Source organism: Vulpes lagopus, chromosome 1, assembly GCF_018345385.1.
Source record: "Vulpes lagopus strain Blue_001 chromosome 1, ASM1834538v1, whole genome shotgun sequence".
Classification (NCBI taxonomy): Eukaryota; Metazoa; Chordata; class Mammalia; order Carnivora; family Canidae; genus Vulpes; species Vulpes lagopus.
The window spans coordinates 128,314,684-128,326,799 of record NC_054824.1 but is presented as its reverse complement, the minus strand read 5'-3'; the positions used below and the strand labels follow the sequence as shown (position 1 = coordinate 128,326,799).

At 37.5% G+C, this 12,116-nt stretch overlaps 1 protein-coding gene across 3 annotated transcripts in view; it reads left to right on the top strand.

Moving 5' to 3' along the window:
- Positions 1-6,646, top strand: part of B4GALT6 (beta-1,4-galactosyltransferase 6) — a 68,124-nt gene extending 61,478 nt beyond the window's left edge. For all 3 annotated transcript variants that reach the window (XM_041761053.1, XM_041761043.1, XM_041761062.1), the window contains 3 exons: positions 2,157-2,279; positions 2,559-2,660; positions 3,163-6,646. In XM_041761053.1, the coding sequence (XP_041616987.1) occupies positions 2,157-2,279; positions 2,559-2,660; positions 3,163-3,310 (373 nt within the window). In that variant the 3' untranslated portion in view covers positions 3,311-6,646. The remainder of the gene's footprint in view (positions 1-2,156; positions 2,280-2,558; positions 2,661-3,162) is intronic.
- Positions 6,647-12,116: the final 5,470 nt, after the last annotated feature.

Here is a 12,116-nt window from a genome sequence, read left to right as displayed (position 1 = left end):
TAAAAAAAAAAAAAGTCATATGGGTCATATAAACTAAGAATTCTAAATTAACTTTTCTTACTTGAAAAGATTAAGTATTAATGTAAATGATGCTCATATCTACCTAGATTAATCCCAGGGTTAGTAGAGTATCTTGGAAGTTGGAGTCGAAATTAGAATGCAGCTTAGGGAGAATGTTGGTAGACCAAGGAATAGGGCTGGTAGTGAGTAGACTTCAGGCCATGGGTGAAGCCCGATGGAGCATCCCTGCCCCATAATGGCACCCACACTCTGACGGCTAAGGACCAGAAAGCTCCAGTCCCCAGATTTGTGACTCTCTCCTCTTGTTCAGTGTGAGATAAGTACTACTGGATTTTTTGTTGAGCTTCTGTTTTCTCTTTAGTTTATTTGTTATGCCTTCATTTTACCTAATACTGGATATAGTGCAATTGGTTATTTTCACTTAAGCAGAACAATAAATGGAATTAATATGCTTGCCAATGTATACATGTTAATGAAAACGCGCGCGCGCGCACACACACACACACACACACACACACACACACAGATTTATCCATATTTACCTATCTACTGATCTTCACTTTCTCCCAAACCACTAGCCTGGGGAAGAATACTCTAACTAGCATGGGAAACCATGAATGGTAGTGCCAGGCTAGTGCCATGAATGCTTATTCCCAACTGGGTTTATAACTAGAATCCTTACTTCCCACACGTAAGCCTCTCCCAGTCTCCTGGGACAGTGTGATTGTCTTTGGGATCAGTATTGCTGTTACTGTCTTTGGGTGCCTTTGGCCCACAGTGGGGCCAAGATTGCTTTCTTCTATACCAGTGAGTTCCGTGCAGGAGCTGCTTCTCCTACCCTCTGTGACTATACAGGATCTCAGCTAGCACACAGCATTTCTTCCCCATGGGGAATGGGGTGAGAGTCCTCCAACAAAAAAATTGAGATCTGCTCTCTCCCTTCCTCTGAAGCAGCTTTGCTGTAGTCCTGGCCAGATCTCCCTTAGCCAGAGGGATTTATTCAGGACTGAGTGTAGGGATGCTATGTTGAAATCAGAAAACCAGTCTATATCTACCTGAACAACTTAGTCTGACAAATTCCTCGGAGTACGAGTTAGGGAAAGGTAAGGAGAATAAAATCCAAATTTAAAAATGTAGTAGTCATTTCTTAGAAAGAGAGACTATATGATCTCACTTATATGTGGAAACTAAACAAAACAAAACAAAACAAAAAACAAACTTAGAGATACAGAGCACAGATTGGTGATTGCCAGAAGTGATGGTGGGGGGATGGTGGCTGAAGTGGGTTAAAAGGTACAAAGTTGAGGTTTCAGATAAATAAGTCCTGGGGATGTAATGTACAGCATGGTGACTAGAATTAACGATGCTCTACTGTATATTTGAAAATTGCTAAGAGAATGGATCTTAAAAGCTCTCATCACAAGAAAACAAAAACTTTTTAACTGTGTGTGGTGACAGATATTAACTAGATTTATTGTGGTAATCTTTTTGCAATATATAATGTGTGAAATCATTATATTGTACACCTAAAATGAATCCAATGTTCTGTGTCTATTATATCTCAGTAAAAAAGTCATTTATCCAAATATTAGCACATTACAAAAATAAATATATTTGTAAATTTTCATGAGTATTATGATATCATGCCAAACAGGTATGATTCTTACAGGAGCAGGCAGCTAGTCATTTCAAAATTAAATGCTAGCGTTGTATTTATCAATTTCTATGTAATAAATAACAACACATTTATAATTAAGTTCAATTAATTTAGAACACTTCATTAGCTTAACAGCATCTAACATTGCATTGATAACTATTGATGTATTAATCAAGTTTAGTGTGGTGTGGAAATCGTATGCATTTTTGAACACTGGGTTGTGAGTCTTACCAAGTAACAATACTGAATATTAAATTTCAGTTATCACAAGTGTTTTACCTCACACATCTAGATGTTTCACTAGACTGTGAAAATGTTTTCTTTCTTGGTGTACTTTACATTTCCCACAATATGATTTAATCGGCACAATTGTTGATATGGAAAGTATGCAAAGGCGCTGTGAGACTGAAAACTCCATCTCAGATGGCAGACTGCTCGGATCTCATGTTTAGAAATCTGTGTTCTGCTTGCTTCTTAGTCTACCATATAAAGAATTTTTTGGTGGTGTAAGTGGCCTGACAGTGGAGCAATTCAGAAAGATCAATGGTTTTCCTAATGCCTTCTGGGGATGGGGAGGAGAAGATGATGACCTTTGGAACAGGTATGTTGAGGTACAAATTGCTTGGTCATCGAATTTGTGTCGGTTTCCTTTCTGTTAGTTAAATTGCACTTTGCTATTCTGAGGAAGGATTTTGGGGGCTGGAAAATGTTTGAGGTTCCTAAATCTTACTTTGTGCTCCTGCCTTTCTTCATTAAGAGTGCCTTCTGAAATTATGGACAGCTCTCCAATGATAACATTTTTTTTTTTTTTTTTTTGCATTTCAAGTTGAACTCACATAATTTTTATGTCACTTTATATTTTTATTTTCATGTATTATAGAGTTCACTATGCAGGATATAATGTAACAAGACCAGAGGGAGACTTGGGAAAATACAAGTCTATTCCTCATCACCATCGAGGCGAAGTCCAGTTTTTAGGACGGTAAGTTTAATATCACCTTCAGATAACAAGGTTTCAAAATTATTTAATGTATGAAAGTTTTGTTAAAAAAAAAATGCAGCCCCCAGAAAATCCTCTGCAGGGAATTTTTTTTGTTGATCTTATTTTTCTTTATAGAAGTAAAATATTTATGTGCTTGTTTTGAAAAGATATACGTATATATTTATGTTATGTTAAAGAGCCCAGTTAACTATTTATATAAAAAGTATTTCCTTAACATAAAACATAGTATTTCATAAAACATTTATTTCTTAAGGATGTCTAAATTGTAAGTGTACAAAATGATTTTTTCAGGAGGCATTTTTAAGACTAGTAAAAATGCTAATTTAGTAATGGTTTAGAAAGATTTTTAATTATGCATGACAAAAATTGAAAAAGTTTTAAATGCTGTAATTATAAGAATGACCTTGAGCAAGCGTACTTGTCAGTTTTTCTTTTTTGAATGTGTTAATGTTATTTTTCACTTTTTTCTCTAACCCTATAGGTATAAATTGCTAAGATACTCAAAAGAGCGTCAGTACATTGATGGGTTGAACAATTTAATATATACGCCAAAAATACTGGTTGATAGGTTGTATACAAATATATCTGTAAACCTCATGCCAGAGTTAGCTCCAATTGAAGACTATTAAAAGAAATAGCTCTCATGGCAAGGTCGACCGCAATGCTGGATCATAAACTTGGAGCATACTCTTCCTGGAGGTCAGTGAATGGATGTGTCACAGTGCCCCGATCTGTGCGAAGAAGAGCCAGCAGTCCTCACTGTTTACAGTGTGGGATAAGATTCGATCACCCATCCTCTTCTCTGAGACACACCCCATGGCAAGCACGCAGAGACCCGATGCCATTGCTGAAATCTGGACGTTGAGAGAGCTCCCTACAAAGAGAAAATTTTTATACTAAAATATATAATTTAATTCAAGAGAATGCTTTATTTCTGTTTAAACATGTTTTGTATATATGTGATGTAAATTAATGTGTTCAAATTGTTGGAAAAGAAGGTGTGTTGCAGTTTTGCATGTAATTGGTTATGCCTTTATTGGACTTTTATAGAATTTTTTATTTGCATGGAAAAAAACAATGCAAATCTATGTCACTAAAAAAGGTTAACCCTTGTGTGAAATGAAGGAACTGTCAATAATTGACACCCAACTACTACAGTAAACTGTTATACTAGTTTTGAGCTTTAGACCTTCAGCCTTTTGTGTGGAAGAAGTCACAGCTTTCTTAGGGTCTTAAAGGGTAAGAAGAAGGGACGTAAACTGCTTTTCTTCCTACCAGGATTACCTGTTTTTTTTCCTTGCTTGCAATCTCATCAGATTTTGCTAAATCACAACCATATTGTTTATGCACATTGCATGAGTATTACCAAGAAAATCTTAAACGTTGGGATGTAACATGATATAAAGGACCTCTTTATGTTAACTGTCTTTCATGTATCTTTGGTGTGATTGTCAGGGATTTCGTGCCTCAATGTTGTAGCAGTTGTGTGTGTTTGTACACTGTATTTTTTTTTTAATTCCTGGTGAACAGCACTTTTATTATTTCTAGTTCAGAAGAGCCAAAAAAAACAATTTCATTTAAAAAAATCAGAACAATTTTTTTTTAAAGAATGAGCTATGGAAAACCCAATAGTACTTATAATATACAAATGAATTATACTATTAGAGAAGAAATTAAATGTTCTATTTTTATGAAGATAAAAGCTTAGTAGATAAAAACAAATTTTAAGTTTAATTCTCAGACTCATAGACTTTCAAGTTTTGAGGGGAACCTTTAATGTCAACCAGTTTTATTAGAACTATATTTTTTTTCACTTTTAAGAAATTACATTTCTGGTACCTTAAAATTGCCTCACCGAACTAATTTAATAGAATTATATTAAAATATATAATCAGTTATTTAAATGCACTGATGTAATAGGACACTTCTCTGAGAACAGGTCTTACTACCTGACATCCAAGATATTATTTTATCTTAAATTCAGATGAAGTTCTCATGGCAAAACCAAACAATATCCTTCCTTTGAAAATTATCAACTCTAATTAACCAAAGATTCTAGGAAATACCTTGATATTTTCACAAATTTAAAACAAAAAATTATGTATCTATAAAGTGAATCTTCAAAAACAATGAAGAACAATAGAAATCTATGCGGGATGTTGGGATAATATTTGCCTCATGGATTATTCATCTAAAACAGAAATGTGGTTATTTATCTCAGGTTTAAGTTTAATTTTGAAGTATCAATTTTTATGGCCGTTTTGGTAATACAAATGACCACAAGCCAAATCATAAAATAATTGAAATTCTTACACTTTGAGAAAACTGATCAATCTCCCTTATGATACCAAACAGAATTTTCCATATTTATTTCTCTAGAAGTAGTTCCCAAATATTTACCTTCCCTTTTTTTGGTGGTATTCAAAATCACCAAAAAAAAAAATCAAACCTTCTGAAAAGTAAGAAATTTGTTCAGAATTTATATATCTGTTCATTTTGGTCTCACAGCCAATACAGTTTTTTTTTAATTTGGTGAAATGAAAGGAGGTTGGGAATGTTAACATTTGTGATCACTAACAAGATAGTGGGGGCATAGGAGCATAATTAGCCCAATAATAGTTAAATATTTTTTTAATACTTACATATTTTAACTGTGGGGAAAATTAGGGCTGTTTCTGAGTCTTATTTGTAAAACATATTTTTCGCTTTTTGATGTGGAGCTGCCCACATTTTGGAATCCTCATTTTTTGATACACATTTAACAGGTTCAGAAGAACTCAGTTCTACTAGTATCTGCCTTATTTTCTTGGATTAAGTCTAATAGCAATTTTTGTTTTATGAGTGAGCCATGTTATTTTGCTCTCTTTAGTTTTGAATAATATATGTCATCCTGTGAAAATCATCTCATTAGTTTGTTTTTTTCCCCTTTTTTGTTTTGTTTTGCTTTTTAAGTGCACACCTAAAATTGATTTTTGCCTATAAAGAAAGACTTTTATATGTTTTCCTAAGAGTGATAGAGAGCTTTGGTCAGTTATCTTCATTTTATGAAAATAAATCTATTCCATAAAAATTAACGAATACATTGCAAATGCAAATTTCTCTTTATTGTTACATTTGGTAGATTTCTTAGTGAACATATATTGATTGCCTATTCTGTATCAAGTGTGATGCGAGGTATGTCAACAGAAAAAGTATTTTATTTCTGAACAAATAAAATCAAGTTGAAACCTAAAATTATGAAGACATCCTCTGATAACTTCTCAGTTGTCTTTCTTAGTTTCAAGGTCAAGGAATATATGTATGTGGACATGGAGCTATTATGAGGTCCCCAAGGCACTAACTGGGAAAGTTACATAGTGCCTTTCAGCTGGAGAGAGAAGTAATGATTAATGGGCCTGTTTGTAGAAAAGAGAGGGAAAAGTGTACACATGAGTATTTTTTTAAATCTACATTTAAATTTGTATTTTGTGAAGAGGTGTTCAATAAGAAAACTTATTTATAGTATTATGCAAATACATAATTATGTATTAAAAACTTGCTTAGACTCCTTTTCCAACCAAAATATTGATATCCATTTTAAAACAAAATGGAAAAATAACCAATACAAGATTGTCCTTCTTTTGGAGGCTTCCTACAAGTGAAAGCAGATTTGTGTCATTTTATTTGGCCTCTGCTTGTATCTGTTATATTTCTCTGTGTACTTTTCAGACAAATATTAGCGCTCTAGGTTTATTGCCTTGTATTTGCAAGTATGCCAATTGAGAGATCTAAAGTGGCCATAGTGTTGTTTATCAGAAAGAGGAAGTGTACTTAAGATTATTTTATTTATTAGATCTGAAAGGCTTCTACATAAATGCACTGAAATAAATGCTAGTAATTCTTGTACTCCCATTTTTTTTTCGCTTCTCATGGAAATGTTTGTACTTTTTTATCATTGTCTTTTATGAAATATAATGTTCTAAAGACTCCGTGTGCTGCTGTAATTATTTTCGCTCAGGAACTTTTTGGGGGTTATCTGGGTTTTTTGTTGTGTTTGTTTTCCTAATTTTGAGGTGAACTGTTGATGAATACCATGGTTGCACTAGGATGGCAACAGCGGCATAAGGGGACCACTGTTATCTGTCTTTGCAGCAGTTTTAGTTCAATACATTTAGTGATCTCCTCATACCTTTAACTCCAAGAAGACACAATAACATTTCAATATTTTTCATCAATACAATTAATAATCTAGTGTATCAAGAAGAATGTTTAAGGAGTTGTTTTTAATATTTCTTCTGCCTACACAACTTGAGTAAACTAAGCTGGTGTGTTGCAGTCAATCCCCTTCTTGTTTTCCAGGTATCAAGTAGTAGTGAAGATCTTTAAGGCAAATAATACTAGCGACTAGATTTGTAACACGGCCTGGAATGTGAGATCACGACTTCTGTCAAATTACTTATGTAATAAATTCCAAGTATTATTAATTTTTATGCATAGTATGAGCTACTGGGATGTTGATACTGTATGTCACAAAGCCAATTATGAAATCATAACCATGTAGTCATTTAAACCATGCAGAGCCGTGAAATCGAGTTGGTATAGTCTGGCCCAGGTCTCTACCTATGATATTAATGTGTCCTCTGATGAAACATACCAACTCAGCTTAATGTTCTTATATATGGATTTTTTTTGTCCTGTCTTAAACACGTGGATTTAAGGTTGTGGAGATACTCTAGACCCCAGTTTTCTTTAGAGAAGGTCATGCTTCTCTCTAGAGAAGAGCATTCACTGTATTGCTCTTAATTTAAGTGACTTCAGAAAACATAGTGCTGTATCACTCAAAATCATACTACAATTAAAAGAAAAATATTATATAGGCTGTAAAAATAAAACTTGTTATCTCTCTCAACACATTCCTATAACATATTTTGGTGGGTCAAAATTCCATTGCTAATTTCACCCTCCTAACTCCCATCACTTGAAATCTATGCTCTGGAGGACGTCCAAGGAGTATCAGACATTACCTACATTCACGGAACTCTCTTCTGTGGGTAAAACAGACACATGGAAACAACTGAAAAACCTGCACACTATCCTCTGAGGTGCACAATTGTGTCCTTTGCAAATGTTGGCTTCATATTTCACTAATGCAGTATTAGGCCAATAGAGCATCATTGTAGGAGAAGTTTTTCCCAAGGCATCTAATGTTTCTTAGCTATAAACCCTATGCTTCAGAAGGATAATTGAGATCATTGTCTACAATGGACCTTGTCTACATTGTTGTCGACAATACAGTTAACTTTTATATATTTATTTTTTAAAGATTTTTAAAAATTTATTCATGAAAGACATGGAGAAAGAGGCAGAGACAGAGGCAGAGGGAGCCAGGCTCCCTGTGGGGAGCCCGAGGCAGGACTCAGTCCCAGGACCCCAGGATCATGACCCAAGCCAAAGGCAGACACTTAGCCTCTGAGCCACCCAGGTGCCCCTACAGTTAACCTTTAATAGGACTGTGTGGAAGGCAGTGGTTATAAGCAAAGACTCTGGAAATCAGACTGACCTGAGTTTGAATTCAGAGATTTCCTCATTATTCACTGTGACATTTTAGCACAATTTTAAACCCCTGGGGTCTTCAGTTTCCTGATCTTTCAGTTAAGGATGATAGGAAATACTTGAGGATTGCTGAAGAGCTAATCCCAGAAAAATGAGCACAGCACCTGACACGCTGAGCAAAAACTTGGTTTATATTACATAAGTTTTCAGCTCAAGGGCAATAAGCTTTTCTTTCATGCAAGTTACCTTGGATCATATTCTTTAATGACACTGCATTCTTTGGTCCTATTAGGAAATGAAATTAGTGATGACCTTATATATGATGATGTCTGTAAATAATTAGTAAAACTGGCAAAGGCACAAAATTAAATTTTAGCAGTAATAGTCATGAGGAGAAATGTAGCAATTGGGAAGGCTGCGTTTGCTCAGAGGTTGTGTGATTTTAGGGAAGCACCTATTAGGATACTTTGCATATGGAAGGCATTCAGTCACTTGTAGCTTCTCTCGGTACTGTTCCTGAAAAAGTTAAATGCTATGGGGACCTGGACTAGTATTTCTCTCCTACCTTGGTGTTTGGGCTTGGCCTTTTCACCTATTTCCATCCCAGTATCTTTGGAAGACCCTTCTTCCTCTGCTTTCTTTTTATTTTTAAAAGATTTTGTTTATTTATTCATGAGAGACAGACATAGCCAGAGGGAGAAGCAGGCTCCCCGCAGGGATCCCAATCCCAGGACCCCGGGATCACGACCTGAGGACAGACACGCAACCATTGAGCCACCTAGGTGCCCCTCTTCCTCTGCTTTCCATTCTTTCTCCTTTCTCTCTCTGATTAGTAATTCGCTTTCTCAGACCACTGTCTAACATTGTCCAGTAGAATGTTCTAGGATGATGGAAATGTTCTGTGACCGCACTATCCAGTATGATAGCCGCTAGCCTCATGTGGCTGTTGAGCACTTGACATGCGGCTAGCGTGAGCAAGGAACTGGATTTTTTATTTTGTTAAGTTTTCAATAAATGTAAATAGCCACATACAGCAAGTGATCTCTTATACTCGCGGTGCTTTAACCTCATGGTCTCCCAGGTACGTGCAGGAGACTCTCAAGCCAAATGTCCAATTTAGAACTCTTAGCTCCTGACCCACATTATCAATTATGGGTCATCTCTACCTGCTTGTTCACAGAAGTTAAAACTCGGCATGTCCTGGAGCACCTGGGTGGCTCAGTGGGTTAAGCATCTGCCTTTGGCCCAGGTCATGATCCCAGGGTCCTGGGATCGAGCCCTCTGTCGGGCTCCCTCCTCAGCGGGGAGTCTGCTTCTCCCTCTCCCTCTCCCTTTGTCTGCCGGTCCGCTTACTTATGTGCTTTAAGTAAATAAAATCTTTAAAAAAAAAAAACCATCTCAGCCTGTCCTAAGAGCAATTTATCATATCCACCTTCAAAAACCTAGTCTTCCTCTTGTTTTACCACCCACTCAGTAACTCAAGGCCAAATCTGTGAGTCACCTTCCCCTTTCTCCTCTGTATAATCGATGTTAGCTCTACCTCTGAAGTCCCTCTCCACTCTACAGGGTCTTTTGTTTTCTGCAACAACTGCCTGGATCCTCCTAGTCGTCTTACTGCAAAGGTATGCCTTCTGTTTTGAATCTCTCTTCCATCTTGCCACACAAACACGCACACTCAAAATGTCTTTTGAAATACTACCTTGCTTTATATCTCTCAGTGGCTCCCCATTGCCTACAGGAAAAAGGTCCAAATATTTCTGCTTCTCACACCAGGGCCTTAATGATCTGGCTTCTACTTGCCTCTGCAGGACGGACTCCTCACCTCTCCTCCCTCTTGCACCCCTTTTCATTCTCCAATTGCCTGGGAACTACTCCAACTGGTCTTTCCTACCCCCATCCACTAGCAGATCTCCTTCATATCTCTTAAGACTCAAGCTTCTGGGGCACCTGGGTGGCTCAGTTGGTTGGGTGTCCAACTCTTGATTTTGGCTCAGGGTTGTGAGTTCAAGCCCCACGTTGGTTTTGGAGCTTACTTAGAGAGAGAGAGAGAGAGAGAGAGACTCCTCCGGAAGCTGTCTCTGGCCAACCTAAGTAAAATTTGCCACTCCCTCCCTTGCACTCCTACCCTCCAGTACTACACTATTAAAGCATGTCTTATGCTGTTAAATTTGTTTAAGCATTTTCTTTTTCTCCCAAAGACTGGTAGCTCTTTGAGGGCAGTGGTCTGTGGCATTCATTTCTGTATACCCAGCATCCTGCACAGTGCTCAGGAATGAATGATTCTCTCAGGGAGACACTATTTGCCGTCTGTTAGCCCTGGACAGTCCATAGCATTCTAAATTACTGTGCTATTAATACATATGCCAGACCTACTTATAAAGTGGTGTTCAGCGGGATCAGTGCCTTAATCAGGACTATTCAGTGCCATCATCAAGATGTAATCCAACCTACCTACACGTCTACCTGAACAGGGAGCCAGGCCCATCTTTTCACTCAACATATTTTTAAAATTTAAAAGGATTTATTAAGCTTTAGAAAATTAATATAGGGTTGCCGGGGTAGCTCAGTTGGTTAAGTGTCTGACTCTTGATTTTAGTTCGGGTCATGATCTCAGGGTCATAAGATCGAGTCCCACGTGATTGGGCTCCACACTCAGCAGGGAGTCTGCTTGCTATTCCTTCTTCCTCTCCCTCTTCCTCTGCCCCTCCCCACCACTCTTTCACTCTCCAATAGGAAACAAATCTTTATTTTTTTACATTTAATTTTATTTAAATTCAATTAATTAACATATAGGGTATTATTAGTTTCAGAAGTAGAGAAAAAATCTTTTTAAAAATTACAGATTAGTGTATAAAAGAAATAGAATAGTGAAGAATTCATTGCCAAAATAATTTATTAAATTAAAAAACAAAAAACCTGGAAAGTGAAAGTCACCCTTCTCGTAAAATAAGTGTCACAAGACACTACTGTGTTGATGGAAGAATGAGAGCAGATGCTGGAAACACCTGTTTGACTTAACACCAGAGAGAAGGTGTTAATTTACCGCTGGAACATAATTTCTATCTGAGGCAATTTTTAAAATGTATTTAGTTGATTTCCAAGCAGTCATCCCTTACACAGTCATCCCTCCCCTTCTCCCTTTCTTCATCTATTTTTCCTTCTTTCTTCTCTTCCACCACCACTGTTGTTAGAATTAAAAAGAAATCCTGATGGTGATTCGTTTCCCTGGAGTCTTCATGTTCAGGCCGAACAGGGTCACTATGGAAACCGGATTTCCCCAACATTATTCTCTTATTCCTTGACCTTGTATAAATGTCATTTGCATGGCATAATTATGTAGTCTTTTAACCTGTCTGGCAACTTCTGGCAGCCTTGTTTCTGGTCTCTCCAACCACAATATGTCCGGGCATTTATTAAGCACCTGCTATGTCAGGCGCTGTGCTGTGCTGGGAATGTGAGAGTCAACAAGGCAGTTCCTTCCCCCCAGGTAGGCTAGAGTCAAGCAAGGAAATGCTTGCCAAAGGCTTCTCATGGAGGCCACCCTTTTGCCTCTAAATATTTTATAACCTACTTGGAAACCCAATAGAGGAATGGACAAAGTCTCAGACAAGTCCGGTAGAAGCGGGGAGTTCCCAAAGAGTTGCATCCACAGGCTCTGAGGGAGAGCATCCCCTCCACTGCGGAGAGGGTGAAGGTGGGGGGTGTGGGGGACAGGGTTGTGGCTTGCGGGTGGAGAGGGCCCTGGCTTTTCTGGAGTGCCTTCTGGAGAATAGACTGGTATGGTGGAAAGCTCTCTGCCTGATGGCTTGTACTCTTCTAGGCTCTCAGGCTACAGAGAACAACAGGCTTTGGTGCGGGGGGCAAGGGGGGGTCTGCTCTCAGTTTTTCTGGGCTGCAGGTACC